Here is a 25,804-nt window from a genome sequence, read left to right as displayed (position 1 = left end):
AGGTTAGGATTTCCCTTGCATTTAAATAAATGGCTGACATCTGGAATATAGAGCCAGGTACTGGGCCTGTGTGTGCAGAATCCTTTATACTTACTGTGAAAAAGGAGGGCGGAGAGCAAGAGCAAGAGCCTCGGAGACTTTTATTGACCATTTTGCCAGCAGGGTGAAATAAAATCTGGTGACCAAAGAAACAACAAAACATTTTAGTGGCCAGTTAGAGCAAAGAAAGGCACTTCAACAAAAAAGATTCTGGTGTCAAAAAGCACTACTCCATGGCTCCCTTCTTGCCTGTTATTTCTTATTGTGCCCAGGATGTTTGCTTAGCCAGTGCCCGGTTTGTATGTTTCTTTAGCTCAACCAGGTGAAAACAGGACCTTCCCTTCCCTTTTCTTTTAATTATGTCATTTCCTTGCTAGTCTTATCATTATCATCAAAAAGTGGCTACCAAAGGTATATAGCTGGGCTGGGAAGGTGGCTCAGTGGTAGAGTGCTTGCCTTGCATACGTGAGGCCCTGGGTTTGATTCCTCAGCACCACGTAAGCAGAAAAAGCCAGACGTGGCACTGTGGCTCAAGTGGTAGAGCGTTAGCCTTGAGCTGAAGAGCTGAGGGACAGCGCTTAGACCCAGAGTTCAGGCCCCACAACTGACAAAAAAAAAAGTATAGCTATTTAAGCGTATCATCCTAACTACTTGAGTAGTGATTGGGGGAATCATGGTTCAGAGCCAGCCTGGGGAAAAAAAAAATTAAAGACCCCATCTCAACTAATGGTTAGGCACAGTGGTGTGTGTTTATCATCCCAGTAACACAGGAAAACACAAATAGGAGGATAACATCCAGGCCGCCTTGAGCATAAAGGGAAACCCAAACTCAAAAAATAACCATCACAAAAAGGACTGATACAATGGTTCAAGTGGTAAAGTGACTTCCTAGATAGCTTAAGGCCCTGACATATATATATATATATATATATATATATATATATATATATATATATATAAGCTTAAGGCCCTGACATATATATATATATATATATATATATATTCCATTAAAAGTAATGGACATCAAATCTGTATAAAACATATATACATATATATATGTATATGTATGGGTACGTAATGGATCACTTGCCTAGCATGTATGAGGTCATAACTTCGAGCACCAGCGCCTTATACAAAAAAATATCTGTTAGGCAATTCATTTCACATGATGCGGGGCACAAGTATCACCCACACACTGTGATTGCTGTCCTCTTTGTGTTCTGCCTGAACTATACAGCACAAACACAAAATTTGGGGGTGAGAGAGACTAGAACCACGGAGCTTGTTTGCTTTTATTATTTCTTGAAGGGTTTTTGGTTTTGTTTTGTTTTGATGCCTGGACCTGGCCTCAATCCTCCGGTCTATGCTTCCTGGGATTACAGGCATGAACCCATCAATGGACACAGAAATCCTTCCGCGCCAACTTCTCACTTCCTGTTTCTAGTATTGTCTGTTTTAGAAAGGAATGAAATCTAAAGGAATCTTTCCTTTCCTTGATTTCGGGTCTTTTTTCCTTTGGTTTCCTTCCTCATCATCACCAACAGTGCTCTGTGGCTTCACAATTCGACCTCTTGACAAGAAGACAGAATACAGTTTTAATTATTCTCTTTCTAGCTATCGATTCCCAACTGGCCAGCAGAAGGAGGGAGGGGCAGAGGAGCAGCTAAGCCCAAATACATATAGGGTAGGAGAGGAGATTCCCAGGACCCTATAATACAAGCCCCACACACACACACACACCATGCTGCTGCTCCTCCACTCTAAGTCAGCTGCGCCGACCCTCAAAGTAACATTCCAGCTCCGTAATAGTCTTCGAGAGCCTTCCATTTCCAGCTACTCTCCAGGCTGTCATAATTCCTTCTTTCTGTTATTCTAGATCTCTTAACATTCTAATAGATTCTCTGTCTCTGTTGTACTCTTTTGGTCAAATAACCTTGTGTGTTGCAATTTCCCTAGCTTGACAGGGATAGCTGCCTAGCAGTGGCAGTAACCTCTTCCTGAGTTTCTAGAATAATCTCTCCCTAAACTATGTGATTCTTCTGGGATATAACCGCTGTTTCTCTGCGTCTTCATTTTTACATACCGGGGATACAGGGAGCTTTCCTCTCTTGCAGGCAAGCAGCCCAAAGGGACCTTTCTCATTAAGGGCTACAGTGTTCGAATGGCCCCTCACCTCCGAAGAGACTCCAAGAAAGAATCCTGCTTTGAACTCACCTCTCAGGATAGGCGCAGCTACGAGGTAGGGTAAACTGAGGAGCTGGTGAGCACCAGTAGTGCCTTGCCCTGTGGCCTGTGAGCCATGATGGCTGTGTTGGGCTCTATCCTGTTACCTGCTCACTTCTCACCAGCTCCAACCCTCTTTCTTGCCCTGCTTTTTGTTTTGTGCTACCCTCCCTTCTCCTCTGTGGTTGTGTTCGTCCTAGTCTGTGCCTTTGCTTGGCTTCTAGCTCTTCCTTCCCTTCCCCATCTAGCCTCCTAGGTGACATGCTTGCTTATTGCAGTACGCAACCCAATTCCCTAACTGGCATTTGTCTCTAATGACATACCTGTATTTCCCATTCTCTTTTTCTTTCAACTGATTGTCTTTACTGCCACGAAATCCAGAAAAAGGGAAATGCAACTCAAGAATGAAAATTCATTTGTTTTCCTGTTCATGTTGCTATCCAAACTAACTTTCCTGTGTCATTGGGTACATGGACGTCTCATTGGGATGTTGGATTTCTAAGGTGTTGATGGTGATGGTTCGTGAACAACAATGATAACTGAGGGACTACAGGAAAAGAAAGATTTATTCCCACCAGGTTCATTTCTGTATATTAGAACCTCTACCTTATGTATTCACTCACTACTCCTTATAAAATGTTATTAAAGCCGGGCACCAGTGACTCATTCCTGTAATCCTACCTCCTCAGGAGGCTGAGATCTGAGGATTGTGGTTCAAAACCAGCCCCGGCAGGAAAGTTCATGAGACTATTATCTCCAACTAACCACCAGAAAACCAGAGGTAGCGCTGTGGTTCAAGTGGTAGAGCACTTGCCTTGAGCTGAAGAGCTCAGGGACAGCACCCAGGTTCTGAGGTTCAAGCCTCATGACTGACAACGACAAAAAAAGCAATTTAAATGAGTTAAAAATATAACTATGGCAATATAGTGATTTTTCACCAAAAATGTATTTTAGCTATATGTTGATGTTATTTCCTACTTGTCAGTAATTTGTGTTTTATCACAGCTTCACTAAAATAGTGTAGTAAAACTTTAGATAACTTATGAAAAAGAAAAAAATGTTAAAATTCAATTAGCTATGTAAGAAATCCCTTGACTCCTCAGATTTTTCTCAGAATTAACTTTTTTTTATTTCTACTGTACCTTACCTCCTGACTTGATAATAGTAGTTATAATAATAAATTAGGTCTTCATTGTGCAATTGAACAATTTTTTTTAATTTAAACTAAAACTTTTCTTGAGAATCCTCAAGAATATTTTGGAATATTTTGGAATGCAGATGTATTCACTGAATATACTTCCAAGTTTTCTGTGTGTGTGTGTGTGCGCACGCATGCATGTCTGTGTGTATATGAGTATGAGTGTGTGTGTGTATGTGTATGTGTATGCCAGTCCTGGGATTTGAACTCATGGCTGGGTATTGTCCCTAAGCTTTTATTTTTTTTCCTCAAGGCTAATACTACCAATTGTACCACAGCTCCATTTGCAACTCCTTTTGGTGGTTAATCAGAGATAAGAGTCTCATGGAATGTCCTGCTCAGGCTGGCTTTGAACTGTGATTCTCAGATCTCAGCCTCCTGAGTAGCTAGGGTTACAAACATGAACCACTAGAACCCAGCCTCTAAGTTATGTTATTACTAAACTCTAATGATATTGCATCCAGACAGAAGTTTGGAAGAAAAGTCCAAACCAATATCCCTAGAGGCTTTTAACAGAAACGTGTTTTGTTATTGTTGCTTTTTGTCGGTTGTGGGGCTTGAACTCTGGGCCTAGGTGCTGTTCCTCAGCTCTTCAGCTCAAGGCAAGCAACCTACTACTTGAGAACAGCACCACTTCCGGTTTTCTGGTGATTTTAATGGAGATAAGTGTCTCACGGCCTTTCCTGCCTCAGCTGGCTTTGAATCTCCTGTGTAGCTAGGCTTACAGGTGTGAGCCATCAGCGCCCAGCTTTAGAAATGTGTTTTTAAGAAACTAAGAACGACAGTCTCTATGACTGTAAGTACTCTGCAGGAATTTAGATTTCTCAGCCTAACAACCATACAATTAAAATGTCTTTCAGGAACAATTATTTCAAGTTGATTCATTAAAAAAACAAACAAACAAACAAGAGCCAGGTGCTGGTGGCTCACACTTGTAATCTCAGCTACTCAGGAGGCTGAGATCTGAAGATCACAGTTCAAAGCCAGCCTGGGCAGGAAAGTCTATGAGACTCTTATCTCCAGTAAAACACTCAGAATACCTGTGGTTCAAGTGGTAGAGTTCTAGCCTTGAGCTGAAGAGCTGAGGGACAGAGCCCAGGCCCAGAGTTCAAGCCCCACGACCAACAAAGAAAAAAAAAAAAAATAGGAAGGGATTGATGCTTGACTGGTTCGTTTTGTGAATCAGAATGTGGTTTATTTACTTCTTTGTTTAGTCCATGGAATTCACATCATTACTTTGGTCTGTGGATTGAATCTTTCCCTTCCTACTTATTCCCACAGTCATGACAATAGCTAAGTCCCTATCTCTTCACCCACAGGACTAGTTAAACAGTTGGTCTTCTGTCTAGAGATTTCCCTATTTCAGTCCCTCCTACCCACAGCCACTGAAAGAACCTCCTACTCCCTTAGCTAAAACTGAGTGTAGCTTCCTGCCACCCACATTGAAAGTCTGAACTCCTAGTACTCAGGGACCTTTTCTCAGCTCTCTGCTCTGGCTCTTGACTCTCTTTCCATTGGTGACTGACTGTTCTCTAGTCAAGCTGACCTGCCCACGTGTGGTGTCATTGCTCCTGATACTTTGAGCAGCAGATCCACTTCTGGTTTTCTGGTAGTTAATTGGAAATAAGAGTCTTATGAACTTTCCTGCCTGAGCTGGCTTTTAAACTGCAGTCCTCAGATCTCAGCCTCCTGAGTAGCTAGGATTGCAGGCATGAGCCACCAGCACCTGGCCTCCACCAACTTTTTTTTTTTTAATTACCTCAATAAGCCTCCCTGACCTACTCCAGGCGTCCATAAATGCTGCCTGCTGAGTGCTTGTCTAGAAGGTTCCATCCTCAGCAGTGAATTTTTTCTAATAAACCACTCTTATAATCCAATGCACCTGCTTTGCAATGTTTCCATCTTTTGCTACATGTTGCTTTGCTATATGTCCCTCTAAACTTTTCTCAAATATATCCCTGAGGAAGAAATAATCAAATGAATCAATGTGTATGCACATAAATTTCTACACTTAAAGAACTGTCATCTTGAGGCTTGGAAGGTGGCTCAGTGGTAGAGTTCTTGCCTCTCATTCATGAGGCCCTGGGTTTGATTCCTCAGCACCACATAAGCAGAAAAAACCGGAAGTGGTGCTGGGGCTCAAGTAGTAGATCACTAGCTCTGAGCTGAAGAGCTGACCAACAACAACGACAAAAAAAAACTGTCATCTCCAAGTGTGTGAAATTGCCGAAAGAAAAAAAAATTGATTTGAGTGAGATATTTACTTTTCCCCCCTAAATATTAAACATGCAAAAGAATTCTAATCTTTTTTTTTTTTCCCCCAGTCATGGGGCTTGAATTCTGATCTTGGGCGCTGTCCCTGAGCTCTTCAGCTCAAGGCAAGCACTCTACAGCTTGAGCCACAGTGCCACTTGCAGTTTTCTGGTGGTTTATTGGACATAAGAGTCTCATGGACTTTTCTGCCTGGGCTGGCTTTGAACTGCGATCCTCAGATCTCAGCCTCCTGAGTAGCTAGGAAAGAATTCTAATCTTTAAACTTAACTTTGGAACTCACAGTTTCCTTCCCTGCCTTTTGGTTCTTCCTATCAGGATACATGAAAATCTTAGTAAAAGTGAGAAATTAATTCACTGATTTTTCTCTAGTTTACAGCTGCTAGTCCAGCAGAAGCCAGAGACTGGGTGGATCAGATAAGTTTCTTGTTAAAGGGTAAGTCTCATCGGAAGTGTGGCTCAGGTGATAGAGTACTTGCTTAGCAAATGTGAAATCCTGAGTTCCAATCCTTGTACTACTAAAAGGGGAGGAGGGAAGGGACTCTTAGAGTTACAGAAGTTCAGCACGTAATGAGTGAATATGTAATAGAAGGTATGTTGCATAAGTATAATGTAATGGTTTAATTTTTCTGCCCATCCTCACCTCTACTCTCCCCATTAAGCCCCCATACTATAACAACTAGTACCATGTATGACTGAGAAGGAAAGGAAATCACCCACTTCATCTACCAAAATATAGGCAAGTCTATAATATTCATAATAATTAAGAATAGAAACGTGTGACACCTAGCTCTCCCAGTTCACTATCTCCTAACTCCTAACTCCTTTTCTGGAAAAGAAGTTCAGCATTTCTAACTTAAAGTCATAGAATTGCAATTGAGGCCCAAAATCTAAGAAATAGAACTCTAGCCAGGCACCAATAGCTCATATCTGTGATTCTAACTACTCAGGATGCTGAGATCTGCCAACCTTGGCAGAAAAAGTCCCTGTAAAGTGAAGGTGTTACTTCCACAACCAATTAACCCCAAAAAAGCTGTACATGGAGGTATGGCTCAAGAGGTAGAGTGCCAGCCTTGAATGGAAAAAGGTAAGGCACAGCAATCAGGCCCTGAGTTCAAGTGCACACACACACACACACACACACACACACACACACACACACACACACACACACACACACACACACACACACACCTATCTCTAAACTCTAAACTAATCTAGGTCGCCATCAGGAACATTGAAACAAATTACTCTTGCAACCAAATAAGATGTTCTTTGCTTTGAGATGTTCCGTTGCCTGAAGATGTTAAATGACTGCTCTTAGAGTACCCTCTGCTGGCCAGCCTGCAGACACAGTCATGGAAACTCCCTGGAAGCCTTGCCTGGCAGGTAGATAGAGTCCACCTTGAGCATGTCTCTTGACAGCAGATAACCTTCATCTGTCCTTACAGCAGGACCCTCCCTGGCTTTCAGAAAGCAAAGGCATCCACTTTGTACAAGGCCTAAGACTCAAGGAGGAGCATAGAAACCTAACAACCCCAAGCCTTGTTGTTGCAGTCTTTTATTCTACTGTAAGATTTTATCGTGGCTAAAAAGAAGGATGCATTCGAGCTTTAATTATAAGAATTGCCTATTTTACTCAGTTATGCCTTTGCTATCACAAAAAAAGGGGGAAAAACAAACAAACTCTTGTATCTAGCAACCGCATCACGTATAATAGACTGGAACTAGGCGAACATGAACATTGATGGCGAGGCTACAGGGTACACTCTCATCTAGGTGCCTAGGATTTATGCGTGTAATATACCCCTAAGTGTGTAAACCTCAATAAAACTCAAAGCAGCTTTATTGAGCTTTACCCTGTGGTACTTTCAGAATCCCACATTGAAGGAATTATTCATTCCATTTTATTTTAAAACAAACAAAATAATAACATATGGTTGAAGCCACAAATGTGCCTTTGATCCTTTCCTCATATGAAGTGGTACCAAGAATTCAGAGGGAAATTGGTACACAATCTTTATTAAAAGCCTAATCAAGCCAAACAGTTTTATTGGGTTTGGAAATGAGCCGCCATGTCTCTCCATCCTTCCTTTCCCCAGAGTCTGCTGACTGCATTCTCTCGTCCTGTAGAGGCCTCTCGATGGGGTTTTAGAGGATGCTCTGTACTACATGTCAGAGACTTCCCCGTTCCCCATCAGAAGCGAAACCAATCTCCCCACCCTGCCCCCATGCTCTCCAAGTGCTGTAATGGCTCAACATCCCCTATGTAGTGACCCACTTTAAGGTCAGACTGTATAGTTTCATCATTTAGCTGTTCCGTTTGGTCATATTTTACCATTCTATTTCTCTGATTCACCCTTTTTTTTTTTCTTCAAATTTTCTTTTTCTTTTGTTTCTGTCCTGGAACTTGAACTCAGAGTGTGGGTGCTGTTCCTTGTTAGCTCAAGGCTGGTACTCTGCCGGTTGAGCCACAACTCCATTTCTGGCTTTTTGGTGGCTAATTTGAGATAAGAGTTTCACAGACCTCCCTGCCCAGGCTGACTTTGAACTGTGATCTTCAGATCTCAGCCTCCTGAGTAGCTGGGATTACAGGTGTGAACCACTGGGGCCTGGCCCCATTTCTTTTCGCTTCCTTTTTTTTCCCCCTCTGGTACAAATACATTGGTCTGAAATTCTACACTGACTCCATAGGGAGAGGTGGGTTTCTGACAGCTTGTAGCAGTGGTCTATGGTAGTTGCTGCCGCTGCCCTGGAGATCAAGTGCCATCAGTCACCTGTCAAGTTTTCTACTTGATGAGCAGTGCATGGCATACTGGCATTTACTCATCTGACCTCCTTTCTTCCCTTCGCCTCGTGTTCTCAGTCACACACCCATACTTTTCAGAGCTGTTCCATCCTGATCAAGTTTTATTGTGAGGAAGGATTTATGTTGATGGTTTAAACCTGATATAGTATGAGGCTGGCCTTTTCTCTAGATTTCCTGCCACCTAGACTCACAGCACTTAACCTAGTATTTCATTTTCTCTTGACATGTTTTATTCTCATCCCTCCTCCTCCTTTACCCTCCTTCCTGCTCTGCTTTCTTCTTTTCTTTTTCTCCCTCTCTGGATTCAGTCTCATCTCTTCTCTCCCCCTGGCAGATCTGAGCTCCTTAACCATCCCCTATGAAGAGGAAGAGGAAGAGGAGGAGGAAGAGATGTATGATGACATTGATGGTTTTAACACCCCAAATCCTGGTTCTCAGTGCAGACCCATCATCTCCCCCAGTAGTATGGGGATCCAAGAGCCAACAGAGAAGGAAGAGGATATTTATGAAGTCTTACCAGGTATGAAATATCATCTCCTAATTATCTCCTCCAGAGTGTCAAAAACCCTTGATCTGGTAGATAATTCTGAAACCTCCAACAAAAGCCAGTTCTAAATTTCATCCTCGGAAGTATCTCAGTGCAGAGGTTCTGCTTTGCTCTGGGAACAGGATGAATTGAGCCAACAGGTATACTTCATCTATACCACATGTAGTAATTTATTACATGTGTGGATGAGATTAGAAAGTCAAGAATATTGTGTCAAAGCCAGGCACCAGTGGCACTAGCTATTCAGGAGGCTGAGATCTGAAGATCCTGGTTTGAAGCCAGCCCCACCTGACAGAAAAGTCCTTAAGACTCTTATCTCCAATGAACCAGCAAAAATCTAGAAGTGGAAGTATTTTTAAGTATTTCTCAAGTGGTAGAACACCCAGCCTTGAGTGAAAAAGCCAGGTGAGAATGTGAAGCCCTGAGTTCCAGCCCCAGTGCTAGCACTATTCATTATGTTCATGACGATTTACCCTGATTTGCTATGAGTTCTGGATACATCATCAAAACTCTCTCTAGGTTCCACTTCTTCTCCTGTGGGATCATGAAAATAACAGTAAGTTGTCTCAAAAACATGAAGCATTTCAAAAGCCCCAAATGATATACATGCTGATACCCCTGACGGAGCACAACTGGTTATTACCTAGAATCAAATCACATCACTTAAGAATAAACCTTCTCTGCTTCCACCCCCGCTCTCCCCCCCCCCAACCCAACCCAACCCCAGCAATCCAGCAGATCTCAAGATCTTTTTCCTTCCAGAGGCAGGAGAGCTAACATCTCAGAAAATGTCCAGTCCTCACTGCTTCTGCAGAGCCGCTGCTGGGAGAGAGAAGGCAGCTGGTGAACAGTGTGGAGCGCAGTGGGGGTCAGGCTGGAAAACCAAAGCCTGAGCCTTTTAATTGGGAGGTAGTTAGACCACAGGAAGTGCTGAATCTTCAGGTCCATTCAGAAAGAGCATTCCTGTGGAAACGTGCCAGGAGTTCACCGTTCTGCTAAGAAATTCAAATTAAGCGTAAATTTATAGCAATTTAAATCTCCATCCAGATGAACTTTGGGATTAAGGTGAATCTCACACTCAGGCCCCAGAAGATAGGCCCAGTTGCTAAAAGCATCATCAGGAAGCAGTTGCATTCTACGGCTTCCTAGGAAGACAGTCCAGTAGGTAACTCTGCAGGCTACATTCATTTTCTTCCCTGGGAGAAAAGTCACGTGATTACTCAGAGTCAAGGGGTTCTGACCACACCCACACCCACACCCCACCCCGCCAAAGAAAGCCTGTTTCTCCTTCTGGTACTTCCAGCCTTGGCCAGTCGGCCACTTCCTCAGCCCTTTTTTTGTTGTGTTTTATTATGCAAACGATATCTTGAGGTCGAGCCATTTCTTGTGTCTGAAGTTAAAAAAAAAAAATGATAATTTCCTCAGCAAGTCATCGTCGTTAATGAAGTTTTACAAAAACAGATACAACCAAAGGAAAATAAAATTTCACAGGTGATAAATTTTTCCAATTTCCCTGGCAGAATTCGATAGGATTGTTAAATTAAGAGTGAAGGTGTCTGTTAGAAAGCAACGAGCAGTGATGGGTAATTTTATAGAGTGGAAAATTGAATCAAATTGCTACATTAAAACACAGCTCCTCTGAGAATCTCCCCTTCCACCGCCTGCTCCATTGCAACAGCAGGGTGCAGAAATGGATCTAATTCACAACCCTCCCTAAGAGGAGATACACTTCCCAACTTGGCCAGAATCTTCTTAGTGAGCTCACGTTCTGCTCACTCCCGACCTGACTTGGAGAAATATCCTGGTAACACACCCCTTCAGGTCACAGCTGTGTAAGAATATTCTAGGAACACCCCCATTGAACTACTACTATACCCTCTAGGTTACAGAGAAAGGGTCCTGTGCAATTCTCAAAGAAGCCAAGGAGATGGGGGGGGGGGGGGGGAGGGGAGAGACACTGATGCTCAGAGATCCAGAAAGAGAGAGAGCAAAGAGGAAGAGGCCTCAGAAAATGAGTGTGAAGCCATCCGCCTACCACAGTGGGAACAATGAATGTATGACTCGCTTCTCTCTCTCTTTTTTTTTTTTCTTTTCAGTCCTGGGGTTTAAGCTCAGGGCTTAGGGACTGTTCCTGAGCTCTTTTACTCAAGACTAGCACTCTACCACTTAGAGCCACAGGGCCACTTCTAGTTTTTTAGTGGTTCATTGGAGAGTATAAAAAAAAAAAAAAAGTCTTATAGGGGCTTTCCTGCCTGGGCTGGCTTTGAACCACAATCCTCAGGTTTCAGCTAGGATTACAGGCGTGATCCATCAGTGCCTGGCTGTTACTGACGTCTTAACTACCATGTTTCATCATCTCTAAAATTCTTCCCTCCACCATTGCCTAAGATAGCAAAGTATTCCTCTACAATTTCCGTTTGAATTTTGAAGTAAACCCAAGAGCATGAGGACAAATCTACCCTCTCAAAGAAGCCCTTAACTCTGTATCCATAACTATTATCCATATAGAAAACAGCCACACAGGGCTAGGAAGGTGGCTTAGTGGTAGAGCGCTTGCCTTGCATGCATGAGGCCCTGGGTTCGATTCTTCAGCACCACAGAAGCAAAAAGAAAAAAGCTGGAAGTGGTGCTGTGGCTCAAGTGGTAGAGCTCTAGCCTTGAGCTGAAGAGCTGAGGGACAGCGCCCAGGCCGAGTTCAGGCCCCATGACCAGACCCTCCCCCCCCAAAAAAAAGAAAACAGCAACACAGCCAGGCACCAGTGGCTCATACCTGTAATCCTGGCTACTCAGCAGCCTGAGATCTGAGGATCACAGTTCAAAGCCAGCCTGGGCAGGAAAGTCTATGAGACTCTTATCACCAATAAACCACCAGAAAACCAGAAGTGGTGCTGTGGCTCAAGTGGTAGAGCCTTGAGCTAAAGAGCTGAGGGACAGTGCCCAGGCCCAGAGTTCAAGCCCCACAATCAACAAAAGAAAAGAAATAAAGGAAATAGCCATACAATAGTAAAAGGCAGAGTCTCTTTCTGCAGGTTGGGGAGCAGCAGCTGACCTGTCTGTATTTCAAAGGCCAACCATGTACCTGACAAACAGTTTCTTTCCAAAAAGCCTCTATCCATCACTGTTAGAGACACAATGAAAAGATACTCGGCCATTAATTACGGGGTCCCTATCACCCAAACTTCCTGTTCACTCCACACTTGTTGCTGCTTCTTCTTTTTTTAAATCAGTCTTAGGACTTGAACTCAGGACCTAGGCAATGCCCCTTAGCTTTTGTTCTCAAGGCTAGTGTTCTACTCCTTGACCTACACAGCTCCACTCCCACCTTTTTGATGGTTAATTAAGAGATAAGAGTCACATCTTTCCTGCTCAACGTGGCTTTGAACTGAGATCCTCAGATCTCAGCCTCCTGAGTAGGACTATAGGCATGCTCTTGTTGCTTCCGAAGTTGCTGTTTGAGTTTTATACATCCCACCCCACCAGTCCTGGAGGTCTTACAAGTGGGCATGAAGGGTCCACCATTGTCTCCCCTCTACCATCATCTCATGAGACCACCCTGTAAGCAAAGCATGTGAGAAATAGCATGATATTGAAGGTATAAAGCTGCCTGCTTCAAAGTCAGGATGGATTCTCTCTGCCACTTGCTAGCTGTGAGGCCTTCAGCAAGTTCTGGTTCTCTAGTGAATTGTCCCACATGTAAAAAGGAGTCAATAATAGTAGCTACGAGAGGGACAGGAGGAGAAGTCAGACACAGAATAAGTAGCACAGAGCTCTCGGTAAATACTGGCTAGTCACAAACACAGCAGTATTTAACCTGGACATTAAACTCCTCTCTCTTTGAAGAGTTTGGGAATGGCTAGGTCCCCACCTCACCCACCAGACCCAAAACAGTCCAGTTGGGCTATTTGTAGCTATGTGCGTAAAGCAGGGGAAATTGAAAATCCTGAGCAGATGGGCTGTGGAGCACACCTTCTGCTCAGGCCCATTTTTTACGGCGAAGCCAGGTGTGGGGTGGAGAGATGGAGGACAGCAACGTTGGATTGTGCTAACATTGCATAACCATCAATAGGCAAATGGATTGGGCCTCTAGCATTTGTCTCATTATAACGGGTAAATGTGCTTTATGAAAGACATTTAGCATTGGCAGGTCTGCTAACCCTCTTCTTTGAGAAGGGGTCTTCACAAACCCTCATCATCTATGGGGGGAGGGAAGTAAATGAGAGCTTCCTACCAGTGCACAATGGAGATAAGATCCCCAGTTGGGAGGAAAGAATATAGACTATATACCAAGTACATTAAAAAAAATGGTCTAATCAAAATAATGAATGAGTCATGAAGTTAAATGCACTCCATCATATTAACCACAGGATAATTAGCAGTTGCTTCATGGGTAGAACTCTCTTCCCAAAGAGGGAAAACCAGAGTACCCAAAGATTTTCAGCCAAACCACAATAATGTTAGTCCGAGAATATTACAGTTGCAAGGTTGGTATGAGTTGAGATTTCTGAATATCTGTGTTGAGCATGTAAGAAGGGCCCTTGAGTTCTAAGATCTCATTTTCAGTAGATTAAACTTCAGGGAAATGCTACAAAGATGTGCTAAAGCAATCGGTAGGAAATAGGAGATTTTTCTGCAGTCTTTCTCATCTCCCCTGAAGTTATTTTGCAGGCCAGCCCAGGCCCAGTTCCATGAGTCATAGTCCATAAAAGGATAACTTTTATCAGGTTCCTATTTGGGGCCTGCAGGCTGGGATCCAGGAAGACACCTGAGAGCTGTAACGGGGGCCTGGTGGTGGCTACAATGACAGTAGAAGCCAGCTGTGTTCTCTAGAGAGACTTCAGAAGAGCAAACAGAAAGAGATGGAGAGGCCTCCCTGGGAATTTTGTGCACATTCTGAAGTTACCCATCCTGCCCCAGGGGCTTATTACAGACCTAGAAACCAGACTGCTTTATAATAAAGCATATAACTGGTGTGGGATTGTTTTTTTAATTAGAGTCAAATGGAAATAGCATTCTGTGGAATTATTTTCCTCCTATACAGTTGTCCAGACCTACACAAAAAGAGAATGGGGAAAGTAAGAGATCAAGAGCAAGAAGGGAGAGAGACAGAGACAAAAACAGGCAGACCAAAAGACCCAAAACATAATAAAACTTATGAAGAGACAAAATTGTCCAAGGCTGAGTGCTGGTGGTTCACACCTGTAATCCTAGTTACTCAGGAAGCTGAGATCTGAGGATCATGGTTCAAAGTAGCCCAGGCAAACAAATCCATGAGACTTTTTATCTTCAAGTAAGCAGCATAAAGCAGGAAGGGGAGGTATGGCTCAATGGTAAAGCTCCAGTCTTGAGCAATAAAACCCAAATGTAGCAGTGGTACCCACTAGACATTATGGTGAAAATGAACTGTACAACTTGTGGGTGGGGATGGAGAGGGAAAACTGGGAGAGAGCAAGGGAAGGGGTGACATTGCCCAAAAAGAAACTTATTCTTTACCTGACTTACATAATTATAACCCCTCTGTCCATCACCTCTATAATAACAATTAAAAAAAAAAAAAAAACAGAGCCAGGCACCCGTGGCTCATACCTGTAATCCTAGCTACTCAGGAGGCTGAGATCTGAGGATCATGGTTCAAAGCCAGCCCGGGCAGGAAAGTCCATGAAACTCTTATCTCCAACAAACCACCAGAAAACGGGAAGTGACACTGTGGCTCAAGTGGTAGAGCCCAAGCCTTGAGCTGAAGAGCTGAGGGACAGCGCCCAGGCTCAGAGTTCAAGACCTATGACCGACAAGGAAAAAACAAACTGAGAGTGCAAGGCCCTGGGTTCAAAGGCTCAGTACCAACATTTTTTTTTAAAAAGCCATTGGCAAAACGGCTGGCCCTTCTCTCTCTCTCCCCTGTACCCTGAGCCCCAGCCTCATGGCTGCTGGTCCAGCCCAGCTAAACCCTGCTGTTTCTTCATCTGGAATGGGCAAGGATCTCAGCCTCTGAAATCCCATACATTCTGGACCCTCCTCAGCTACATGTCCTTCTTCCCAATTAGTAGGTGCTCAGTTATTATTTGCGAAATTAAATTCCATGCATTCCAAGGGTTGCCGTTAGCACAAATTGAGTTTAATATTTTATCCATCAAGACTCATTCATGGAGATAGATGGCGAGTATTTCGAGGTAACTGTTGAAATCACCTAATACACAACAGAGAACCCAATGTGCTCTTGCTCGTCATGCCAGTGTTACCAGGAGGTTCTGTAGCCTGCGTGGATTTAGGGCTTAGCTCTGCTTGCCATGGAGTGGTTTTCCTTCTACTTTTCTGCACGCTCCCTTTGCACGTCGAGCCGAGCTGTTTCTCTGTATCTCGGTTGCATCTGTCACCAGAGCACCTGGACATCTGCTTGCATATGGATGCACTTGGCAGTGGTGGTTTTAAGCTTTTGTCACTTTGCTGTGTTGAAGGGAAGTGATTGCCCCTCTTTCTGAGCCAGTGGAGGCGGGGAGGGTTGTCTTTCTTTGGGATGAGCTTAGCTAGGGGCCGGGGTGAGAGCAACACTTCACAAAGCAGCCAGGTGTCCTGCGAAGCTGGCCCCTCTTTGTCCCTCCTATGTGGATTCGGTGTCCTGCTCTTCTCAGCCTCTCATTAGTGTCCCTGACATTGTGCCAAGAATGTTGATTGAAATCGACTCTCCGGATACGAATGCTCATTTGCAATGCCCCATGGTTCTCTCACATGCTCTTGCAGTTAACAGAATCTTCTTCAACTGTTTTCCCAATTGAGATGAGATATTTGGGGATCAAGTAGAGCATTTAATGTAATAAGTGGGCAGTAATCTTCAGAGGTTAATTTATTTAGAGCCGATGTAAGGTTGGGGGTCCCATATGCCCTGTTAGGAACAAGGACCATTATAATCTATTACTGTTTAAAGTTGAGCTAGCACATAAATTTTAATTCTCTCTGAAATGAAGATGTATTTCAGTAGCTGGAATGCTAATATGCCTAATAATATTCTTATAAAGAAGTTCAATGAGCTTTTTAACCTAAAGAAAATAGTTTTCAAAATAGTCTTTTAGAATAAAAGTCTCATATTACAAATTAACCAGAGAGAGAGAAGAAAAGGGAAGGGAGAAGGGAGAAAGGGAGGGTGGAAGAAAGGGAGGGAAGGAAGGAAGGAAGGAAGGAGAAAAGAAAAAAGGAGAAGAAAGGAAGAAATGTGTCCATCATTTCTTTTTTCTGTTGCCACATAATCAGTTCCCTTTACTTTGGAGCTGAAAGACGTGTTTGGCTCCGTGTTTGTTGTGGGGCGGAGGGAGTGTTCATGCCAGTGCTAAGGCTTGAACTCAAAGGCACTGCCCATTACTTTCTTTGCTCAAGGCTAGCACTCAACCACTTGAGCCGCACCTGCACTTCTAGCTTTTTGGTAGTTAACTGGAGATAAGATGCTCACCCACTTACAGACTTTCCTGCCCAAATCTGTCTATAAGCCATGATTCTCAGATCTCAGCCTCCTGAGATCTGAGGATTACAGGCTGGAGCCTCTGGCACCCAGCTTGGTTTCACGGTTTATCCTGAGATACCTCATAGGGTCTAATTGGGATTCATGATTTCTGAAGCCTGGAAGGTGGCCATAACCAGCTGTGGAAGGCACTTCCCTTCACTACACAACAGGCCCCATCCTCAGGCTGCCAGAGGCCCCCGAGCCACGCCCATCAGCCATAGCAAGGCTGGTGAGCCCACTTTCATCCACTGCGGAAGGACAGAGGTGGGAAAACCTCATTATAGAGCCCAGCAATGGTGGCAAATGATATAGAAGCTCCATGGCCAGCGTTTCTCTTTCTTCCTGATTGACTCTAAAGACGCTATGAAAATCAGAATGTCTGGTCTGGAATTGAAATGCCTAGAACAGATTTCTATTCTTGATTTTTTCCTTGTTGGGATCATGACTAGATTGAGTGCTATCGTCTGAAAGGATAACAGAATCAAGGTTTAGTTTTCATTTTTATCATTGCAAATACATTTACATTCCCCTCCTTTTTTTTTCTTTACAAATGCAAAGAGCAGGCAAGCCACTTTCAATAATTTATTTTAAAATCAATGCTAATGAGGTTCTGTCTCGTCAGTGGCCGAGTTTTACAATAAAGTCTGATTTATTTAGAAAAGATCTTCGGTGTAGCCTCCCATCTAATGGCGGTGGGAAGGAGGTGGAGTCACAGGCACTGTGACCCTCCAACTTCGGATCCAATTTGTAATTCACAGCGGAGATCTGACCCAATTTACATTGATTAGAATTGGGAGGAAGAGACAGCTGTGCACAAGACAGCAGAGGTGGAATAAGACCTCTCTGCAAAAGTGCCTAAGCACAGCAAATTATTGGTCTTTGTGATTAAGTTGTTTGATATCAGCAAAAGAGCAGCTCTCTGTCCAAATTATTGAGATCTGTGAAGTGAGGATGTAACCAACTCTTACTCTAGAGTTTTCAATCCGTGTAAAATTATCCCTTGCACTCAAAAAAAAAAAAGAAGAAGAAGGAAAAGGAAGGAAGGAAGTGGACAGTAATGAGAAGACAATGTGCAGAGAATGATGCTTAAGGTGATTGATTTCATCAGGGTCTGTTTCCTCTATTTGATTTCATTCCCCCCATGATCTCCGAGCTTTATTCTTTGGGAGTGGCACTTCAGGTGGAAGGAAGAAAACCTCTGCTATTGAGTCTTGCATGGAGATGAGAATCAAAGGAGTCCTTTCCCCAGAGCATCTGAAGGACAATGTATACATACATATAGAAGTGTAGAACTGGGACTGAACTCAGGGCCTTGACTATGCAACTGGCTTTTTCATTCAAGGCTGGGCCTCTACCACTTGATCCATACATCCATGACTGGATTTTTGCTGGTTAATTGGAGCTAAGAGTCTCATAGACTTTCCTACCTGGGCTGGCTCCAAACTTCGATCCTCAGCTCTCAAACTCCTGAGTAACTAGGATTATAAGCATGAGCCACCAGATTCTAGCAGAATAAATATATATATATATATATGAATATATATGAAAATATATATTCATATATATTAATATTTATATATGACAGGTGAGATGCTTCTCTGGAGAAGTATATATACTTGAGAAATACATATATAAAGTTATATATATATATATATATGTGTGTGTGTGTGTGTGTGTATGCATATATAATACCTATATAACTTTTGAAAGGCATAGTCTCTTTTTTTTGGGGGGGGGGGGTCCGGTCGTGGGGCCTGAACTCTGGGCCTGGGTGCTGTCCCTCAGCTCTTCAGCTCAAGGCTAGCACTCTACCACTTAAGCCACAGCACCACTTCCGGCTTTTTTCTTTTTGCTTATGTGGTGCTGAGGAATCGAACCCAGGGCCTCATGCATGCAAGGCAAGAGCTCTACCACTGAGCCACCTTCCCAGTCTCTTTTTTTAGTGTTCTGTAGTGTTCTAACATATCGGTTATGCTGCTTCTTCTCACCTTTGAGCTTGGAATTTATTTTTCCCAATCTGACATACTAGAACTATGAAACTTACATATATGAAGGAAAAAAAAAAGAAAAGGAGAATGTTCCTAGGTCATCCCCTCAAAATTCCATCTGTATTCTAGGTTTTATGGCACTGCTTTGTCTTACCTAGAAAGAAGAGAGAGAGAGAGAGAGAGAGAGAGAGAGAGAGAGAGAGAGAGAGAGAGAGAGAGAGAGAGAGAGAGAGAGAAAGAGAGAGAGAGAGAAGGAAATGCAGCCAGGAGAAATTAAATTAGCTCTCAAAACATTGCTTATAATGCTCCATTGACTGTGGGGGAGGTGGGAAGAAGGGTGAAAAGAACAGCAATGTATTTTTGCTCATTTTGCCCCATGTATAAAATTACTAAATGTAATTTTGGTATACATGCTTTCTTTACAAAGGCTCAATTCCTAGGTTATCAAGTTGTATGAAGCCTGAGATGAAACAGGTTAATGAGGGTAAAAAACTTAAGCCAATCATGTTGTGACTTTAGCCATATAAACACTTGACTGGAGTTAGACACTAGCATTGACTTAGAACCCATTGTGAATCTACAGCAATTAATTAAAAGACCATTCCAACTGCCCTCAGGAGCTTATACTCTAATGAACAAGGCAGGCTGAATGAAAACAGTAAAAAGATAACTCCAAGCCCCAAGTACTAGGAACATAAAATGATGAACATGACCAGCCTTTGTTACAGCTGAGCAAAGATGGCTACATTAAAGACTAATTAATCACAGAGGGGTTAAACACCCAGTTCCAATCACATCCACACACACGTGCATACACACACACACACACACACACACACACACACACACACACATACACACTCATATTCTAACTAGAATGGCTAAATTCAGAGACGCTGCTAGAAAGCAAATACGAGAGAGAATTCCAGAAGGGAAGGAGACATGGAAGTTGAGGGAACAGATGAGGAAACGTGATAGTCCTCTCAACATCTGGCATGCTAGAGGCCCCACTCATGTCCATGGCTTCTCCCAGCTTCCTACGGTAGCATCTTACCTGCAGGAAGCACACAGAATGTATAGAAATGAGCCAGGCACTGGTGACTGGTGCCTGTAACCGTAGCTCTTCAGGAAGTTGAGATCTGAGGATCATGGTTGGAGGCCAACCTGGGCAGATGAATCCAAGAGATGGTTATCTCCAATTAACTAGCAAAAAAAAAAAAGGCAGAAGAAGAGATGTGGCTCAAGTGGTAGCTCACTAGCCTTGAGCAGAAAAAGCGAAGGGAAAGTGTAAAGCCCTAAGTTCAAGCTCCAGTACAAACACACACACACACACACACACACACACACACACACACACACACACACACACACACACACACACAGTGGGGGGGGGGAGGCAGAAAGGGCCAGCTTGAAGGTGAGAGATGATTATAAAAGAACACAGGGCTGGGAAGGTGGCTCAGTAGTAGAGTGCTTGCCTTGCATGCATGAGGCCCTGGGTTCGATTCCTCAGCACCACATAAACAGAAAAAGCTGGAAGTGGTGCTGTGGCTCAAGTGGTAGAGCGCTAGCCTTGAGCTGAAGAGCTGAGGGACAGCGCCCAGGCCCAGAGTTCAGACCCCACAACCGACAAAAAAAAAAAAAAAAAAAAAACAATAATCACACTTTCCCTAAAGTAGAGAGCATCCTAACATCCCAGATACAGTACCCGACAGAACCCATGCATGTAGTATTCTAAGCCCAAATCCACAATCAAAAAGTTACCATAGAAACCATGAAGGGGTGATATTGATCAAGATGCATTGTACTCATAAACTGATGTGTTGAATTGAAACTGCCTTGTACAACAACTTAAAGATAATAAGGATTTTTTTAATACAGAAAAAGAGAGAGTGAGAGGGAGGAAGAAAGGAAAGGAGGGGGATGGAGGGAGGAAGGGAAGGGGAGGGAGGGGGAGGGAGAAAGAGAAAAAGAAAGAGGGAGGGAGAGGAGGAATGAAGAAAGAAAGGGAACAAGAAGAGGAAAGAGAAGGGGAAGGGAGGAAAGGAAACAAGAGGGGAGGGGAATGTTCTAGCCGGATATAATGACTCATGCTTATACTACTAACACTCAGGATGCTGAGGAAGAAGGATTGTGAGTTGGAGGCCAGCTTGGGCTGTGTAGCGAGAGTCTATCTCCAAACAGAACTAAGAAAAAGACAAAGAATGATGAGCTCAGAGCAGACACTCCTTCAGTGTAGACTGTCCCCCACAGACTGCTAACGTTGACCACTTGTTCCCTCAGATGAAGAGCATGATGGGGAAGAGGAGGAGCATGGTGCCGGGCGAAGAGGAGGTGAGCATGTGTCCCACACAGTGGAGGGTTCAAGCTTCTGGCTCAAAGCAATAGCATTAACAGACTCACTGATAAATACAAGTCCTGTACACAACCCCAAACACCCCAAATAAAGTAACTAGCTAAGGAAATCCCTTAACTTTAAAAGCAGTCATTCCATCATTTTAATTAATGTTCCCAGAATGGCTAAGATTTATCCTAGAGAGAGAAGCCAAACTAGATATTTGTTTTTTCCTATCAGGATTTCTTAAATCAGTACAGTGGAAATAGAACTGCCTCATCTCTAAAAGATCAGAGGACTGAGAATGGAAAGAATGGAAATGTCTCTTCTCTGAGAGGCCTGAAGATTGCTAGTTGAGAGGGGGAATGGAAATGTGTCAGATCTGAAAAGTGAACGCAGGGTGAAGGATAGAATCACGCCACAGAGCTGACTTCTGATGGCCTGGTTTGATTCCAGGCACATTTGGAAATGAATATGTAACAGGGTTGTTGAATACCAAATTACAGCTTATTCATCCCAGACTGTTAACTATGCTTCAGGCTTTTAGAGAGCCTACCCCTCCTAAAGTCAGATGCCCCCTGGGCACCTCCTGAAGTGTAGGAGGAACCTATTACTTCATTGTCATTGAAGGAAAGCCTGGCGTGGCCAGAGCTGCCTCACATCCAATCATTCCATCCTCTGAACCTGAATCAGAGATGAGGTAAGATATAAGCTGATCTTTCTTAGGATCTATGAACATCTTGAGCCTGGGAATTATTTCCCTCATTTTCTTCCGGCTCCATTTCCCTGGCCCTAGCTTTTTTCTATTCTCCCCTCCTGCTTTCCTTCTGCTTTTTCTTCTCCCTACCCATCCACGCAAAACCCCTTCTCCTTTTTCATTCTCTAAAGGCAGCGAATTTTAAAAGGTTTCATGAGCTGGGTGCTGGTGGCTCACACCTATAATCCTAATTACTCAGGAGGCTGAGGATCACAGTTCAAAGCCAGCCCGGGCAAGAAAGTCCATGAGACTCTTATCTCCAATAAAGCACCAGAAAACTGGAAGTGCTGCTGTGGCTCAAGTGGTAGAGTGCTTGCCTTGAGCTGAAGAGCTCAGGGACAGCACCCAGGCCCAGAGTTCAAGCCCCACAACCGACCAAAAAAAAAATTTTTTTTCATGAAGGACCCAAGGAAGAGAAAATTCAGGCAACATCAGACATCAGATACCAAAAGCAGGAGAGAAAGAAAGCATGAGTCAGCTGCCAATGGCTCACACCTAAAATCCTAGCGACTCAGGAAGCTGAGATCTGAGGATCACAGTTCACAGTTAACCAAGGCAGAAAACTCTCAGACTCTTGTCTCCAATTACTCCGCAAGAAGCCAGAAGTGGAGCTGTGGTTTAAGTGGTAGAAAGCCAGCCTTGAGCACATGGTACTGAGTTCAAGTCCCCATACCAGCACAAAATAAAGAAAAGAAAGCAAATGGGATAAGTGTGGTACAGGGATGTTAGGACACTTCATACTTGATAGTGGTTAACACATAGAATTCATCCAAGCCAAAACCTAGGTTCTACTATTTTCTACTTGCTCTATAGAATTGCAACAGAAACTCTTCTGACCAAGCATGTCCCTCGTAAGTCTTTTCTCAGCCAAACCTCCATCACCAGCAAGAAAAAGAAACACTGCATGTAGGCAGCTTGGCTACAATAACTTCCATTCAGGAAGCATCAGTCTTCTGGCAAAGACTCCTTAAAGAGACTCTGCTCTCTCTCTAAGGTTATTATCTCGGGAGGCAAGAGTTGTTTGTGGTTATTTTTGTTTTTTGTCGGTTGTGGGGCTTGAACTCAGGGCCTGGGTGCTGCCCCTGAGCCTTTCTGCTCAAAGCTAGCACTGTCACACATGAGCCACAGCACCATTTCCTGATTTTGAGTGATTAATTCAAGATAAGAGTCTCACAGGGACTTTTCTGCCCAGGCTGGCTTAACTGGCTTGAACTCAGGGCCTCATGTGATTGGCTTTTTCACTCAAACTTGGCACTCTACCACTCCAGCCATACCTTCACTTCCTGCTTTTTGCTGGTGAACTGGAGATAAAAGTGTCTCATGGATTTGTATACCTAGCCTGGCTTTAAATCTTCTTCAGATCACAGGTTTCTGAGTAGCTAAGATTATAGGTGCAAGCCACCAGTACCTGGCAAGAGATGTAGTTCTTTATAGTTCCAATACGTGTAACTCAAATAGGTTTCTAAAAAGAAATAGAGATTTTTTTCGTTCCTCATGTTTTCTGCCTCCAAAATAGGTATTGTTAGAGTGAGCTCTAAATATGTTTCTGTGGTTTATACCTCCCACCCATTATAATGATTAGTGGCCTAGTGATTAAAAAACGGAAGGACTTTCTGCTCTCTCTGCAGAATCTGAGGCAGGAATTTTTATTCTCTGTGTTTACTTATTTATTTATTGAATTTATATAATGCCTGTTCTCCAATGGAGCTATAGAAACTGCTACAAATATGTAACATCCAAATGTCATTGCTCAGTTTTACAAGAAAATATAAAGATCTGGAGGAAAGCAAGAAGCTTCAATGAATGCATTTAAAAGGCAGGAATCCCAGAATTCAAGCCCCAGTACTGTGAGTGAATGAATGAATGAATGAATGAAATGAAAGGTAAGGAGCTTTGAGAAATTGTGAATTCTTAGGTCAGAGTCAAGATACATAAGTTTGCTTCATTTTAGTTTTTCTTGATACTACATGTTTTAGAGGAGAGAGTTAGGCAGATAGATAGATAGATAGATAGATAGATAGATAGATAGATAGATAGATAGATAGATAGATAGATAGATGTTTTTTAAGTAAACTGGCCTTCCTTTTCTTCATTTTCTCTTAAAGATACTGTAGCTGACCAGATCATCTTTCAAAATCCAAGTACCTTTCTCTAAGGGTACTTTTCCCTCAATGCTGGCCTACTCCCTTGGCAGTATCTCTAACATTTTGAAAGCCCAACTAGGTCTTATCGGAAAGTGGGAGGGAGACAAAGAATTCAGTTTATCCTTATTGAGTGTTAATGACCCTGTGAGATGCAATTTCTTTTATTTTATTCTGTTACCTAGAAAATCTATCACAGCCTTGTAGTATTGATTGTTCAATCTATAAAGAGCTCTGTTTACAGCCTGCCTGTTAGTAACAGGGTTATTTTAATGAGTGATTTGTCAACACCTCAAATTTTTCTCTAAATTACAACCATCAGCCTCAGGTGAGTCTAACACTTAGGGTCTAATACTAAGGGTCATGGGTGATGAGTGCTTAGCTCCCTTTCTTACCATCTTATAACTGTGGGGGTAATCCAAAGTAACACCCGTCTGGATGCTGGTAGTTCAAGCCTATAATCCTACCTACTTCGGAGGCAGAGATCTGAGGATCCAGGTTCAAAGCTAGCATGGGCAGGAAAGTCTATGAGACTCATTTTTTTTTTTTTTAGGCCTGAGACTGGGACTTGGGACTTGAACTCGGTACCTGCTGAACTCGGTACCTGCTGCTTTCACTCTACCAACTGACTAGCACTCTCCCAACTGAGCTACACTTCCAACCCCAAGAGACTTTTTTCTCAATTAACCACCAAAAATGCCAGAAGTGGAGCTGTGGCTCAAGTGGTAGAGCACAAAAGCTCAGAGACAACACCAAAGCCCTGAGTTCAAGTGCCAGGATACACACAGCGCACACACACACACACACACACACACACACACACACACACACACACACACACACACGATTGCTTATAAGCATACCATCTCAGAGGCACTCTGAGTGCCAACTTTAGTGCCCACCAATAAAGAACTGTTATACAGAAGAGACCAGAGGTCAGGCATACACTTCTAACTCTTACCTTTTGAAACCTATTTCTCAAGACCAACCATGACTTTCCACCAGCTAAAATTTTGACCCAACAAAAGGAGTGTAGGAGGTAAAAAATCAGGATCTATGAGTGTTCCCCATTTCTAAATCATCTTTATAATCCTAAAAACCATGGTAATTTCAGAATTCAAGGTTAAACAGCTAGGAATATAAGCAAATGAATAGCCAGGTACAGTGGCACATTCCTGTAATCCCTGAAACAGGAGGTTGGCAACGTTGAGATCAGCCTAAATTATATAGTGAGTTCCAGGCCAGGGCCCTTTCTCCAAAATAAGGAGAAAAAGTAATAAAAAGAAGCAAAATGAGCAGCTGCTCTTCCTACTCTAGTGCCATAGTCAGTAGAATCTGGGAGATTTTTTTTCATACTTTCCTTCTGAAACTTTTAATAAAGTATCAGGCAGTCTGCTTTAATAAACTGAATATGGTGGCCCTGTCTGCCCTAGAGGATATTTCAGGGAGCTTTCCTTGGCCACTGCATTGTCCATACTCTCGTAGGTTTTGTCCTCTCAGTTTTCTCTCTTTTCCACAATTTAACTGGATGTGCCCGATGCCAAACCTCATGGACGCAGCCCTTTAACTCATTAAGCAAAGGTAGCTGGGCCCCAGTGCTCACATTTGTAATCCTAATACTTGAGAGGCAGTTCAGGGCAGCAAGGCTTTCTAGACCCCTCTTCAACAGAGCTTGGTGCGGCCGCATGCACCTGTTATCCTAGCTATGTAGGAAAGCTTAAAATAAGTGGAGTGAAGCCCAGATATGCATCTAGACAACCAGTGCCTAGCCATTGCTAAGTAGAGTGCCTACTTTGCAAACATTAGGACCTGAGTTCAAACCTCAGTACCACAAAAAATGTAAACAAGAAGCCAATTTACCATTTTTCCCTGGTTACAATTTAAATTCTGGAGTTATCCAAAGTCTCCCAGACAAAAATATGAACCCCAAAAGGAATACAGTCAGGTTCTCCTATCCCAGAGGAGGGGAGAGACAGATAGATAGCTTAGAACTTTCCACAGCTGAGA

The 25,804-nt window shown here is 43.2% G+C and overlaps 1 protein-coding gene across 3 annotated transcripts in view; it reads left to right on the top strand.

The window, feature by feature from the left end:
• Skap1 (src kinase associated phosphoprotein 1) overlaps positions 1 to 25,804 on the top strand; it is a 270,881-nt gene that overhangs the window by 210,411 nt on the left and 34,666 nt on the right. For 2 of the 3 annotated variants that reach the window (XM_070028251.1, XM_070028253.1), the window contains exons 7-9: positions 2,154 to 2,278; positions 6,104 to 6,167; positions 8,875 to 9,060. In XM_070028251.1, coding sequence (XP_069884352.1) covers positions 2,154 to 2,278; positions 6,104 to 6,167; positions 8,875 to 9,060 — 375 coding nt within the window. Of the gene's footprint in view, positions 1 to 2,153; positions 2,279 to 6,103; positions 6,168 to 8,874; positions 9,061 to 20,847; positions 20,899 to 25,804 lie in introns of all 3 variants that reach the window. The other variant, XM_070028252.1, reaches the window with a different exon arrangement.

The sequence above is a fragment of the Dipodomys merriami genome, unplaced genomic scaffold, assembly GCF_024711535.1.
Source record: "Dipodomys merriami isolate MVZ:Mamm:240054 unplaced genomic scaffold, mDipMer1.0.p SCAF_19, whole genome shotgun sequence".
In the NCBI taxonomy this organism is placed as follows: domain Eukaryota; kingdom Metazoa; phylum Chordata; class Mammalia; order Rodentia; family Heteromyidae; genus Dipodomys; species Dipodomys merriami.
Note: the sequence above shows the minus strand (reverse complement) of the source record. Positions and strands in the feature narration are given on the sequence as shown.